At 40.4% G+C, this 15,292-nt stretch overlaps 1 protein-coding gene across 3 annotated transcripts in view; it reads left to right on the top strand.

Annotated features, from left to right (window-relative positions):
* Positions 1-14,003, top strand: part of nsd3 (nuclear receptor binding SET domain protein 3) — a 29,468-nt gene extending 15,465 nt beyond the window's left edge. For all 3 annotated transcript variants that reach the window (XM_026187239.2, XM_026187240.2, XM_026187242.2), the window contains 10 exons: positions 2,972-3,128; positions 5,178-5,380; positions 5,476-5,588; positions 5,685-5,831; positions 5,927-6,049; positions 6,562-6,678; positions 7,033-7,174; positions 7,287-7,393; positions 7,502-7,706; positions 8,691-14,003. In XM_026187239.2, the coding sequence (XP_026043024.2) occupies positions 2,972-3,128; positions 5,178-5,380; positions 5,476-5,588; positions 5,685-5,831; positions 5,927-6,049; positions 6,562-6,678; positions 7,033-7,174; positions 7,287-7,393; positions 7,502-7,706; positions 8,691-8,956 (1,580 nt within the window). In that variant the 3' untranslated portion in view covers positions 8,957-14,003. The remainder of the gene's footprint in view (positions 1-2,971; positions 3,129-5,177; positions 5,381-5,475; positions 5,589-5,684; positions 5,832-5,926; positions 6,050-6,561; positions 6,679-7,032; positions 7,175-7,286; positions 7,394-7,501; positions 7,707-8,690) is intronic.
* The last annotated feature ends 1,289 nt before the right edge of the window (positions 14,004-15,292 follow it).

Below are 15,292 nucleotides of genomic sequence, written 5' to 3' on the forward strand. Positions count from 1 at the left end.
ACACATCTTTCATTTCAAAGCCTTGAGGTGCAAAGTTAATTAACTGACTACACATGCAGTTAATTTTAACGCAGAGTGACGCAGAGTAACTTCAGCCAAGTTCCCTAACACATTAACAAAACAACAGTGGGCCTCATGCAAGAATTAAGTCTTGTGCTCTCATCCCAAGCCTCTCATTGAAGGGTTGCATATGAGAAGCCAGAGTCACAAAAGTAAAATTATTGTAAAATTGGTCTTTCAAAGATATTACATTTAGAAAGGCACAAGTGTACATCAATTCTGTTTAGCTGTGTACTGCTGACTCATTGTCACACAATAACAGCGCAGTAGATTAGGCAGAAATTGTGCTCTTGTATATAATAAAAGGACAAAAAAGGTGATTCTTTAACTGATGAAGCTGGAGTGAGGAATTACCGACTCGCTGGAGTTTGGTGTGCAATTATATAGATTGAATTTATTCATTTATGCAAAATGTGTAATATTTAAGGCAATCAATCCGTGGATATTGTCACTGTACTATACAACTAGGCCTCATGGCTGCGTATTCATATTAAAGATATGAAAAAGATACATTTGTGCTTGTTCATTAATCAACAAAATTAAAAGAGATGGCGACATAATTGAAATAACACATCTCATCTGCCTAAGTATGTTATTACGATAGACTCTATAAAAGATGGACGTAGCTTCTGGGTCTGAAAAGTAAAGCCAAACATGTCTTCTGTGGTAATGGTCATTGCAAAGACACTTCTGGTTGTATCAAAGTAAACGCGTTCATGACTTTACTGGCTCATTGACTTCTTTGGGGTCATATTGAATAAAACATGAATGTTGTTTTGTAAATTATGATTATTCTCAGAGTCAAAAAGAAGTGTTTTCCAGAATAAATGAAACCTTGCAGACTTTCCAAGACCGACTCTTGGAAGGTGTCAGGATGTTTTCTTTTTGATGCTAAAGATACTTCTTTATAGCTTTATGACTTTGGTTGAATATTTGGGCATCTATGATGTGAGTTTGGCTGAGCAGACCGTTCCCTGACACCCTGGTACTATTTGAATGATAAGAACCTAAACATTGAAATGCCTTTAAACCTTTGTGCAGTACTCTACATGTATAAAAGGGAATAATTTGGCATGAAGTTAGAGGCGACAAATTCTCTCTGCAAAGTTACGATGGGAAGCAATGAAGAGGAACCAGTGTCACAAACACGGATACTGTTCAGCAGGATGAGAGGTATTTGGTTATTCGTCTTTTAAGTCAATTACAGAATAAAACCGCGGTCCCCAACCTTTTTTGCGTCACGGACCGGTTTATGCCCGACAATATTTTCACGGACCGGCCTTTAAGGTGTCGCAGATAAATACAACAAAATAAAACTAGTACCGGTACCGAAAAAAAGAAGATTTATTCATAACACACATGAAAAGACCGAGGAAAACCGAGTTAACAATAAAAATGATAACAAAATAATGCTGAAAACCGATAAAAACCCTGAAAACCATATATTTCACACCTGAGCCTCAACTCTCGCGGCCCGGTACCAAACGACTCACGGACCGGTACGAGTCCAGGGCCCGGGGGGTGGGGATGGTCAGTGCAAAGCTAAAAGTCAGACTAATGTGGAAAAATCTCTTTTTAACACAACTAATCTGAACAGCTCATGAATTTTGTTCACTCATCCTGTTGAACGTGAAAAGTTCTTATTTATCGTAGATCTGCTTTGTTTGTATGAGTGGTTCTTGCATGAGGCCCATCGTAAAATTGGTTGCGCATCAGCAACCAATCTACAAACTTCTTTGCTAAAATAGTCGGTTATAAAGAAAATAAATCAGTTTATCTGCTGGTAAAATAAAATTGGTCCTTAGACCTGCAGCATGGATGTATGAAGTCCCAATGCTCTGGGTTGGTTCAGGTTCTCTCTGTGGTTTGTGGAGCTTCTCGCTGCTGGAGGCGCATTGCTTCTCTGCTTCAGCACTCTGGGCTTGGTTTTGATTTGAAAGACCTCGTCCGGCGTCACCTCTTTTATGGCAACTGCAACTAAGTTTGTTTTTGACTGAAAATTTCAAACAGTATGACATTTTGGCTCCCCTCATGTCTTTGAGCTTTGACCTGCCTTGGATGGAATACAATCCTAATCATTTAGTACAATTAAGCAAAGAACTGTTTCCAGGTGATGGAGGTTAAATTACAGGGTTTTTTCTTCTTTTTTAAAAATTATAATTCTGCTATTGCATTTTTTTTTAAATTACATTTTGGAAATGGAAATACTGTAAAGATTTGATTCCATGCAAGCTGGTCTGTGCAGAATGTGATATGTGTGATGGGAAGTTTGCTTTATGAGCTGGACTGCATGCCGGCTTTTTGCCAGTACTTTGTTATTTGAGTATAACCCTGATTCATTGTTAACCTGCTGGCTGATTTTTATTCCGGTGCTACCGCATGTATTTCCCATAAGACTGGTCTTGGTACAGTGCTCTGAATCTGATTGCCAGACATGCTGTAACCGCTGCAATAAAATGCTATACCCAAACCAGGAAACCCATGCAGGGTTTCCAATCATTTCATTCATGCCGTCAGGCTGTTACAGGAGGCTTCACTCAGACCAGAAGGTCCTAGCCTTAGTTTTTCATTTAGATTAATAGCCAGATGTTATTGTGGTAGGAATGTCTTCCTAAGGAACACTGTTTTAACTCACATTAGATGCTAGAAAACCACGATTGTATTCTGTATTTATAGACTTTGTACTAGTTGTACTTTTAGTTAATAGGCTTGTCTGCAAATGAGATTCAGAGTTTGACCAGGTGTTAAGGTGCATCACCTAATCATGCACTCCTCCTCTCTTTGCATACCCACCCCCTCCCCACAACGCATGCACACACACACACACACACACATACACACATACAAACACAAACACACATCCATACACACATACGCAAACACACACATGTATACATCCATACAAATGTAGGAGGCAAGTTGCTGTGCTGCGACTCATGCCCAGCTTCCTTCCACCCGGAGTGTCTGGAGATGGAGATGCCGGAGGGGTCGTGGTCCTGCAGCGATTGCAGGGCAGGGAAGAAACCTCACTACAAACAAATTGTCTGGGTCAAACTAGGCAACTACAGGTAGGAAGCACAGATTGGGGACAGCTGAGGGTTATGCAGCTGTCACTTTGTGGTATGGATGCATTTAAAGGATAAGATAGTGATAGTTTAGATTTCAGTGCATGATTTCTACCTTTTAATCCTATTTAAAAAACCACAGAAAGTTGATTGCACATAGAGTCTTCTGTGTCGTAGACCTCCGCTGTTGTCCAGAAACCCAGTAATGACCAGCAATACTGTTTCCTTTCTTATAATAATCCTTCTAGTCTTGATAATTTAAATCTGCCACAGAAGCTGAAACTGTTCAAGTATCTTTTGTCCAGAGCCTTAAAAAAATTAAGACCAACAATCAGCCACAATATTAAAACCACCTTCCTAATACCGTTTATGTCCCCCTAGTGCTGCCAACACTGTGTCTGACGCATCAAGGCATAGAATCCACTGAATGTTTCCTTTAGTATCGGGTACCATGACGTTAGCAGAAGAGCCTTTAAGTCCTGCAAGTTGCTGCTCAGTCAGAATGAGGATTTAGAGACTTTGGAGACCCAAGCAATATTTGTTTATTTAGCACTTTTTCCTCTCAAGAGTTACAAACTCCTTTACAAAAGCCAGTATTCATAATAAAAGGTTAAAATAAAAGACACTAAAATTAAACGGAGCAGAAGACAAAAGAAATCATCATCAATCTGTGAAGATAGTCATTCTCCATTCCTGCTAGAAAACACCATCAGAGTGAACGGCTGCAATGAAGTTATGTATCTGGTCATGCAACAGTGTTTGTTCCATGTCATCGTAACAACCACATGAATACAAAAAACACTGATAGGAGCATCACACTGTCTCTGTCAGCTGTTATTCTTTCCATAGTGCATCCTAACTGCCATGTCCGTGCGCCCCAGGGTGGCTACAATGTAGCTTGCCATCACCTGTGTGTGAATGGGTGGATGACTGGATGTGTAAAGCGCTTTGGGGTCCTTAGGGACTAGTAAAGCGCTATACAAATACAGGCCATTTACCATTTCTTCCCCAGGTAAACAACACACACTCACCCAGCCGTTCACACGACGTAAAGAAGACATGATTCATCAGACTAGACAACCAGTGATCCATTTTTGATGCTCACATGACCACTGCTTGTGCTTAAAGCTAGCATGAGAGTGCTGACTGTTTTATTCATCAGTCTCTCATGACCACCATTAAGAGTTTCACTTATTTGTGCTACAGTAGCTAATCTGGCAGATCAGCTACACAGGACAGCCTTTATTCCTCAGTGTTATCAGAGACCGTAATCTCAGTTGTCTGCTTGTATTCCCATGGGCCTCTGTTGGTAAATGCTGTGTACTGGCAACGCAAAACAGGACATGCATCGCAGTTTGTCTCTTAAATCTTTGAGAGACACACAACCTATTTTTTCAGCTTCTAACACATACGTTTTAAGAATAGACTGTTAACCAGCTGCCTAATATATCCCACCCCATCATAGAGGATCTTGTAACTAGACTATTTTATTTAGCTGAGCTGTCAGTGGTTTAAACGATCTGTTTTTTACTTGCGTCTGCAGCAGGAAGAAATCTAATATGAGCCTGAGAACCGCAAACATGTCAGGGGGGTGCGTGCATGCAGATTGTTGGTCTTGGTCTGTTTAAACTCGGTGTAGCACATTGTTTTCACACCTCATGGGGAAACAGGATGTGATAATATAAATGCAGGTATTCAGGAAACACTGAGCAGTGCTTTTCGCTCTCACACTGACTGTCAGTCAGGCTCAATATTTGTCTCACAGTTTAGAATCTTCTGGCAGATTAAAGGTGTGCACACAGATAATTATTAATCTGTTGATGAAGCAGCTCTGAATTTGATTTAAAAAAACAAAATTTCTAGGCAGAAACAAATAAATACAGTATTTCCTCTCTAAGTCATGGTTCACCTTTTCGAGGACTCGCTGCATCGTGGATTTATCTGTAAATTTAGATTGTGGAATTTCATATCACAGGCTTCTGTGGCCTATAGGTATTTTTATTCTTATTCACTTTTGCCCTTGATTTTCTAATGATGTCCCTTGCTTGCCAGGTGGTGGCCTGCAGAGATCTGCAACCCTCGCCTGGTGCCATCAAACATTCAGAGTCTTCGGCACGATATTGGTGACTTCCCGGTTTTCTTCTTTGGCTCCCATGACTACTACTGGATCAACCAAGGCCGCGTCTTCCCATATGTGGAGAATGACAAGAACTTTGTCACAGGACAGATCAATATTAACAAAACCTTCAAGAAAGGTAACATATTCCTAAAATCCTTCCTTCTAATCTGTTGTGATATCACTTCAAGCCAAAAGAAAAGATGATTTTCTGAGTCGCTATTCATCTTTTAGCTCTGGAAGAAGCAGCCCGGCGCTTTCAGGAGCTTAAGGCGCAGAGGGAGAGCAGGGAGGCTCTAAAGCAGGACCGCAATTCTCGCAAACCACCACCCTACAAGTTCATCAAGGTGAGCAGATGGAAAGACCAAAAGGTGGTTATAAGTTTTGATCGTCAAGTTTTCAGGGTTGTTACTAATTCTGTGGCTGCTTTGTTTTCCTGTCAGTCCAACAAGCCTGTGGGGAAAGTTCAGGTGCACGTGGCCGACTTGTCAGAAATTCAGCGATGCAACTGCAAGCCAGCAGACGAGCATCCCTGCAGCCTGGAGTCCCAGTGTCTCAACCGCATGCTGCAGTACGAGTGTCACCCACAGGTCTGCGTGCATCTTTGGGTTTTTATGTCATTTGTGATTCAGGTAATAAAATCTAACTTTTAACTTTCTGTGGTTGGTTGTGCTCCTGTGATCAGGTGTGCCCTGCAGGAGACAGCTGTGAGAATCAGTGTTTCTCCAAACGGCTGTATGCAGAAACAGAAGTGATAAAGACGGAAGGGTGTGGCTGGGGCCTCAGGACAAACCAGGCACTGAAGAAGGTGGGCGCTGCACTTAAAATGCAGACCTTTCATCTAAAGAGCATCAGCACATCTGATTTGTATTTGCTACAAGCTGAAATGTTAAATAAAGCAATCTAAATTAGTTTAACAATCAAATTAAACATAGAAAAATACTGAAAAATAAAAAAACTGAATAGATTACAATAAAAGCTCTTCTTATTAATCTTGCAAGCTGCCTACCCTGCAGAAAAGCTTTTAAACGCCCCAGTGTCTGTGATATTTGTTAACATATGTTCATTTATGCTATAAGTATCTTCTTCTGCATACAAACAAAAACATCTGAGTGCAGTAGCAGTTTCTAGATATGTAAATTCAAAAATCTAGAAATCAGTTTCATCTGCCAGGCAAGAGTGTAAAAGTTCAGCAAATCAGTGGTTCTCATATGTGTGTTTGTTATTTGTTGTCAGTCTGCTTCCTAGCAATAAGTAATTTTTAAGTGCGTGTCTGTGTAATAACTAAAACAATATAAATGTGTTTGTTGTTTCCTGCAGGGTGACTTTGTGGCCGAGTATGTGGGAGAGGTGATAGACTCAGAAGAGTGCCAGCAGCGAATCAAACGTGCCCATGAAAATCATGTGACCAACTTCTACATGCTCACCCTCACCAAGGTAACATCTGTGACGTTTACTGGACACTCAGGATACACAATGCTAACAACAATAGATAACATACAACAGGTAACAATAGGTAACATACAACAAGTTGTAATATTAGTCAGATAATCCATTAGAAACGCCCCCAAAAGACTCCAACATACTTTTCAGTGATCTTAAATTGTTTTGTTTTTTTTCACTTCCTCATTGATTTAATTTTTCAGTCCTTGACTGTCCCATTTATTTGTTCATCCATTCATTTCCTTGTCCAATTTGGGGTCAGTTCACATAACATCCCTGATACATAAATCGTCCACAGAAGAACATTTCCTAAACTCTGGTGTCTTAATACTCACGTCTTCCCGGTAGGATCGTGTCATCGACGCTGGCCCAAAAGGAAACTCGTCTCGGTTTATTAACCACAGCTGCAGCCCAAACTGCGAAACCCAGAAGTGGACGGTAAACGGCGACGTTCGTATTGGAATCTTTGCCCTTTGTGACATCGAGGCTGGTGAGTTAATCTGCAGCTCTGACACACATTTTCCTTCATGTATATTAAATGTACTGAGAGCAAGTTGGATGATTCCCATTTAATGTTGCTCTTCTCCCTGGTGTCCCTGCAGGCACAGAGCTGACGTTTAACTACAATCTGCACTGTGTGGGCAACAGGAGAACGTCGTGTCACTGTGGATCAGACAACTGCTCTGGATTTCTTGGGGTCCAGCCATCGGTGAGGATGTTTGTCATCCCCATTAAAATTCAGAGTACCTAAGAAGGAGCAGCCAAGTTTGGAACCTGTGTTTGATACCTCTTTCTTGTTTTATCATATTTCCTGCAGAGTGCTGCAGTGACGGAGAAAGAGGAAAAGGCCAGGAATGCAAAGATGAAGCAGAAGAAGCGGAAACTGCGGCCGGAGGGCAAACACACACACGAGTACTTTTGCTTCTGCTGCGGAAAAGGAGGAGAGCTGGTGATGTGTGACAGGAAGGACTGCCCAAAAGCGTATCACCTGCTGTGTCTCAACCTCACCAAACCGCCATACGGTAACGACAGAAATGACTTTCTGCATGCTTTTGTTTAGTTTGTGTTGCTCCTGAAACGTTTCTGCAGGTCAGTTTCTTGCAGTTTTCCAGGGTTTTTTTTGTTTTTTTTTAATTGGCTGTCTGTACTTTCAAACCTTCTCTATAATACTATGTTATCAGTAATGTACCGGAAATTAAAGCAGATGTATTAGGACAGGATATTAGAAGAATTTCCTGTTCTGTAAATCATCTCATTGACAGCTCAAGTTTTTGTTTGGGATCTCTTTTTGAGGTTGGAAACTCCTGTCCTCAAAAATCAGTTCACTCTACAACATAAAAAAATCAGCACAGCAGGAAAACGACAAAGGTGGTGGAAAGCACAGCATTTAAGTCACTGTTCCCATCCACCCCTGTATGCTGTCCTTATGCATCAGTTTTCCATGAGCTTTCCATTTTGGATTTGTAGCTGGGACACAGATGCAGAAGTGTCTGAAGGAGGCAGGGAGAGACATCCACTCCATTTACTTTTAAAGCTTTTGTTTTTATCAGAAATGTAATGGAGCATATAAAAATTAAGCTACTCTGTGGAGGTAGATGTTACACTGATTGGACACTTTTTACCTTTATCCGTCTGTTTTGACTTCTGTGCTGAATTAGTGTCTAGATGACGATCTCTCAGCAGTGTGACAGTTAACAGGAAGGCTCGTCCTGGGCCTATGCTTTTTTTGGAAATCGAATTTCCCAGAGGAACCCACCCGAGGGATTAATAAAGTTCTATCTAATCTATATCAAAGATCAGCACATACTCATTTGTAATCTGGTTCACATGCTTTACACCAGTTTTCCCAATCAAAGAAAACACGAAGTGTGATGATCAGAGTTGTGATTGACATGTCAAGTGGACTGCAGATGTGGTGGGCTATATGTGTTATTTATTTTTAAATAATCTCCTTTTTCAGTTCTCTGACTTGATGCGTCTGTAATTAACCCATTTCCTGTCTCCAGGGCGGTGGGAATGCCCGTGGCATGACTGCAGCGTTTGCAGCAACCCGGCCTCGTCTCTCTGTGACTTCTGCCCTCGCTCCTTCTGCCGGGATCATGAGGCGGGGGCGCTCACCACCTCCTCCCTGGACGACCGCCTCTGTTGTTCCAGCCACAACCCGCTCAGTCCCCTGGGGGCCAAATCCAGCTCCACCCAGCAGCGGCGCTCCGCTCAGAGCCCCGTCAGAGTCAAAGAGGAGCCGGAGTCAGGCCAGCCGGCCACGGAGTGATAAAACCCTTAATACCTCATTCCCTGCAAAGTGTGCTCCAATCCACCTCTGATCCTAAGCAGTGCACTACAACAGGGAATACAGTGCTTTTTTCTTTTTTTTTTTGACACATGCGATGGCCGCAACTCAGAGCTGAGACACGCTGACGAACACCTTGATGCTGTTTTGTGGCGACAGTAGGAGAAGGACCAGAAATCATCAGGCACCGTTTTCCCTCCTGTCTTGCCATAAAACACCACTACTTACACTCTCTGCAGCTCGCCTGCGCCCACTGGAGGGCCCAGGCCACCACCTCATTATGTTGTTTTTAAATTTTTACTGCTATTTTTTTTTCTTTCTTTCTTTTTAAAGCAGTGTAAGCGTCGTCACGTCTCCAGTTCCTGGCACTTTGAAGAACTCACTGAGTGAGGTGGAGGAAGGGGCAGAGAGGAGGAAAAGGATGTGGGAGCTGAAGCTCTCCATCACCACCAAGCTGCTCCTCTCCTTGTTTACCTGCTGTAAGCTGTGGTCTCACACACAGGGTGGCTTTAGGATGGAGACGAGCCAGCTTTTCTCGTGATCTGTCATCCTCTTTATCTGTTAGAGAAAAGGAGCGGCGGGGAAATGACCAATTTCGTGCAATTTGTTTTTTTCCAGGACCACACTACATTCCAACCTTCCTTAAACATGGTTTTAATATGCTTATGGGTATAGATAAATATAATTATATACAGTATCTATGTTTGTTAATGTTTACAGACAGATTCTCTCACTTCATCTCAGTGAGTGGTGTATTATGTTTGTTTAGGTGTTGAACATTACGCAGACCTCCTTGTGAAAATAGTCCTATTAAGGTGAAATATAATGGTATATAGTGAAATGGTATGACATTTCAGAAGTTCTTGTGATTTTCATATTGCCAGTCTCACTCGCCATTGTGTACATAATTGGCTCACAATATTGTAAAATACTAAAAAGATCAGGAGGGGGCGGAGCCTCACCTCTCTGATTGTTCTTGGAAGATGGAAAAGCTTTTTCTTTTTTCTTTTTTTTTTGTAATAATAATTGAAAAAAAAAAAACAAGACAGATCCTTTTTTTAAAAATTCTTTCTTTAAAGCTATGTTTTCATGTTTCCTCCAATTAGTTATTTGCAAAGTAGATGGAGGGGCCCAGCTTGTGATCACTGGTGCTGTCTTAAAGAAGTGTTAATAAGCCTTAAGTTTGGGTTTTTAGCTGTAGTTACTACTGCCCAGATGCAGTCCACTTCGGTTGTTTCGGTTCGGCGTACTGTGACGGCTTTTTTGTTTTCGGGGATTTGGGTTTTTTTGCCAGACTTTTTCTGAAAAGCACTTTCACGCGGCTCATTGCTACTCACCTTAGCTAGGTCATACGTATACAGAAATGTATATTAAAAGAACATATGACAAGTGTTTCAAAATGGATACCTCTTCTTCTTGTATTATTGGAAGTTAAACTGTGTTGTAACTTTTTGCCTCTCGGTCAGAAACGTGGTGAGCGCTGGGTGTGGCTTGTTTCTTCTGAGGAAAGTGGCCTAAATGCTGTTTTTATTTTATTTTATTTTTGTTTCATATTTCTTTTATTGTTTGTTTTCTTTTACATTTTTCTTTGGCACACAAGTAGGAAAGACTGCCAACCCAGCTTCGTCCAAAAAAAAAAAAAAAGAAAACAAAAAAAAATGTCCTCCGTGTCCTCCAGAGACACTTCTTCATTTTCCAGCTTGAGAAAACTCTTAAGGCTGGGCTTTATATGGAGACGTAATGGTGTAACAACAGTTCAGTTCAGTATAATGTACAAACTTCTGTACAGTGTTTTTAATCGCTCATCGTCAAATCTCAAATTTTTGTATTTATTGCACCACATTTTATACCAATTTCTTTTTCAAACACCAGTGCAGTAACTTGTCTCCCTCTGTAAGGAAATAGGCTTAAAAAAACATATGGGGAGTTTTACGTAATATACCTGTATTTTCTTTCTTTTTCTTGTTTTGTTTTTTTGTTTTGTTTTTTTTTAAACATTTGGTGTAATGATTCCACATCCGGTAACAGCCGCTGCTCATCAGCCTGTGTCGTGACTCACTGTAATTGGTGTTTAAAAGCAGTGTGAAGCACTTCAGTATTGGAATGTAAAGTTTCTGTTTCAGAGCAGGTTTTGCAGCCCGGACTCAGGTGGTTGTCACTGAAGGAAGCTTTTCTGTGATCGCGCCTTGCTTTGTATTCTTCCTCAGTTACACTGATGTTTGTTTTGTTTTTTGTGCCCTTAAAAGATGTATTTTCTCTTTAAAAAAAAAAAGTGCAACAGGGTAGAATGGTGCCAATGTTTCCAATCAATTTAGGTGATTTAGGGTCTTTTTAAACACTCAGTTGCCCGTTTATTAGATAGAACTTCAGAACTGGGATGAAACTTCGAGGAGGTTATAATGCTCATTATTTTTCTACTGATGTTGATGACAGTAGAATAAATGGAGCCTTTTTCAGACATGATATGAAACATACAGGGCTTCAAGGTGCTGACACTCAGGTGCGTTTTTTTGTTGTTGTTTTTTTTCTTGTTTACCTGAGTGTTGTTGAGGCTGACTTCAGTCTACCCACACTGGTACATCACTAAGAGAGATCTGTTTTCGCAGACGAATGTTTTTATTTTAAGTGCTAATAAAAACTGAGCCAGTGAGTTAAAATGACATTATGTTCTTTATATTGTTGTTTAAGGTATTCTTTACTGAGCTGAGGAGCATGTGCAGTCCTAATCTTTAGTGGGATTGCATGAGTCGTAAACTCGTTCAGATGTCGATGCTGATAGATTAATCGTGGGTAAATATCTGAAAGGATGATCTCTACGCCACCTCTTGCCCAGTCACCAGCTGGGATTGTATCCAGCCCCTTGTTACGCTACAGCTTCTAAATGGACAGTTTTATTCTCCGGCCTCTAAAACAGGGATGTCAAACTTATTATACATCAAAGGCCACATGCAGCCCACTTTGATACTTAGTAACTGTAAAAACACAGTTAAAAGTCCAAAAGTTTATCCCCTCAATATTTCCAAAGCTGGACGGATTGGAGACTTTGCCAGGCCAGTTCTGGCCCCCGGGCCTTTTGTTTGACACCCTGCTCTAAAAAATTTGCCACCTCTAAAAACAAAAGCTGAGCATTATAGCTTTCTTTAAAATTTTATTTCAGGCCTGATAGCAGTGTGGGTTGTTGTTGGTTTTGCCTAATAAACTGGCAGCTGGCTGTAAATCATGAGGGAGAAAGAATAAAAGCCTCCGAATGCAGAAAACTAAGACGTACTAGACGTGTTTTAGTTGTTTGAAAATACTCACCGTTCATTGACAAATTATGTTAATATGCACAAGTCCGGTTTCTGTGCGCTACAGGATTTCAGTTTAAGTGTGAGGCCTTGAACGACCTCTGGACACTGATTCTCACTGATTCTCGCTTGTGGCACACAACACAAGGCCTGATTAGTTTAGGCAAAGTTTGAGGCAGGACACTTGATGCCTACTCACTCGCTGTGATAATCACCTGACTTTTTTTAATGTCCAACAACAGATATTTGTGAAAACGGGGACGTTAAAGTCAGATTTAATTCGACCACGGGGAAATGAACTTTTTGGGGTCAGACTTCTGTTTTAATTGATTGATGTGCATTCAGAAATGCATAGAAAAGCTTGAACTATGAACTTTTTGCCCCCTTCAAGTTAAAGTCTCTCACTCTTCTGCATTCGGCAGTTTCTTTCCTATAATTCCTGTTGTTTTGTGCCTTTCAGGAAGCCTTTTTTAAGATGGGATTCCTGGAGGCGAAAAAAAGGGGATAGTTGTATTTGTTTTGTTTTTAATGCAATTAAGCACTTCTAGTTTTTCTTTTCTTTTTACAACTGTATTCCTTGATAATCAAGTAGGTCCATGACTAAAGCACCTATTTGTGTACTCCAAAAGGTCTGTGCGTCTAAACTTTAGTTTCTTTCTTTTTTAATTTATTGATGTACTGTTTGTTTGCTTAGGTTTGGGGTTTTTTTGAGCACAGGTTTCGTACGTGTATGATTATCGAACCGTAGGCATCCCTGACTCGTGTTATCTGCTTAAACAAAAGCGATCATTTATGATGATAAAACTTGTCTTAAAGCTTCTGTTTTTTTTCTGTTGCTTAGCTGAACTGCATGCTTCCAGACAACGACTTATTGCCAATGTCTTTTTGTTTGGTTGTTTTTTTTTTGGTTTTTTTATTGTATTGCACAGAGATTCTGCAAAACCGAACGGCCTTTATTTTCCTTCGCACCTGCAGATCGCATGATCGCGCTCATTTTTTTGTGCCAGTTTGTCCTCTCCCGGCCCTCCTGCCTGACAAAGCAGCAGTATTATTTAAGTGTTCATCTGAGTTACTTCAGAAACTGTCTGGTGTGTATGTTTTGGTTTGAAGAGACAGCATGTTTGCTCTCATTTAAGTGGCCCTTAAATACGCCTAAGGAGGATTTTATTTTGTTTTCCACCCCCTGTCTCTGTGTCAAAGGGCATGTTTCAGTTCACTGTAATGTCTTTTGTGTTTTGTGCAATGTTGCCGACTGTCATTTTGGGGTTTTTTTGGGTTTTTTTTAATTAACATGCTGTCAAATAGTGTTGGAATAAATAAATAAATTCACCTTCATAAGCACTCATGATCTCTTTTTACTTGTAGTAAAATTGCTTACAGTAACTCTAACTGGGGTCATATCTATCTCTCTTGGTGTTGCTTCAATTAAAAAGTGGATGAACACAAAATACCATGTTAATTACTGTTCAATCTGTGTTACTGCATACTACATTATTGTTGAAGAACTTGTAAATAGTTTGCATTGAACTTGCATAGGATCTTGTTACTGTGGCGTGCTCTTTTTGCCTGTAAAATTCTGCTTCTAAATGTGTGTGACTGTTGAGACGACACTCTTTTTGTACATGACTGTCTTTTTATTTGAGGATATTGATTCTGTCCTTTTTCATTCGAAAGTTGAGTTTGAAGAGTTCAGACATGCCTGAAGTTTGACTTTAATAAAGCTGTACTCTGTCTCAGTGAAACACTCCCACTGTGTGTGGCTTCTTTTTTTTTTTATTGCTTGGTGAGAACAAAGTGAACCAGAGCAAAATGCATCCAGGGGCAAATTCTTACCACTCTGCAGTGGAGTTATTATACAGTCGTGGCAAAGAGAAAATAGATCATGCTATTAACCTTCTAAGACCCAAACTCTTTCATGGCATGCATTTTAAAATTTTCTTTGCTATTTGAGCTGATTGGTACCTGATGAATGTAAAAACAAAAAATTACCAGATTTAAAAAAAATTTTTTTTTACTGAATTTTGTTCCTTAAAAATGAGATCCACATATGAGGACATTTATTTTGATAGAACAGTGGCAGCATAATGTCCTTGTACGTGGATATCAGGCCTTGTAGAGGAAAATTAAGTATTTTGGTCTAGACATCCTAAAATGTGATGTCCACATATGTGGACTCCAGGTCCTAGGATGTTAATGTCAAAAACTAAAATCCAAAAGTAGCGTGTGATTGTAGAACTGCCTTTAGCAAGTGTGAAATAACTTAAAGTAATCATGATCTGTATGAGTTTATCAGTTTCTCAAAGCATAATGGAGGAATTTTGGCCCATTCCTTACAATTTCAGACATTTTAATTGGGTTGAGGTCAGGTTATTATATAGTAGATTTTGTGCTTTGGATCATTGTCTTGTTGCATGACCCAATTTCAGCCAAGCTTTATTTATGACCTCACATTAGACCCTAGAGTACTTTGGTAAACAGAGGCTTATAGTTGACTAAGTGACTGCTAAACAAGCACCAATCATCACCATGTTTGATATAAGGTGTTTGGATTTCTCCAAACGTCCTGCTGTGTTCAGACATCTCCACTTTTTTCAACATTTTCAACTTTCTCCTAGCAGCACATACTGTTGTGAATTTTTACATTTACCATGCTAACTGAGGAATGCATCTTGTATAACTTCTTTGCCACTATCTGATCATTTTAAGAGTTACACAACTTGCCTCATTCGCCCATTTTTTTCTATGCTCTTTCTATGTAACCTTCCAAGTAGTAGGAGAGCTGCTCTACCTGAGCTACAGCCACCCCTATACATAGAGAGTGAAAAGAGGTGAGTGAAGAAGAACAACGTACCATAGGAACCCCCCAGCGGCCTAGGGTTGAGGGTCACCTGATCCAGTTTTAACTATATGCTTTTTCAAAAAGGGAACGTTTTAAGGCTAGTCATAAAGGCAGAGAGGGGTCTGTCTCCTGAATCCAAACTGTGATCTGGTTGCATGGAAGGAGGACCTGAACGCAGAAGGATCTGCCTCC

This window comes from Astatotilapia calliptera, chromosome 12 (assembly GCF_964374335.1).
Source record: "Astatotilapia calliptera chromosome 12, fAstCal68.1, whole genome shotgun sequence".
Lineage (NCBI taxonomy): Eukaryota > Metazoa > Chordata > Actinopteri > Cichliformes > Cichlidae > Astatotilapia > Astatotilapia calliptera.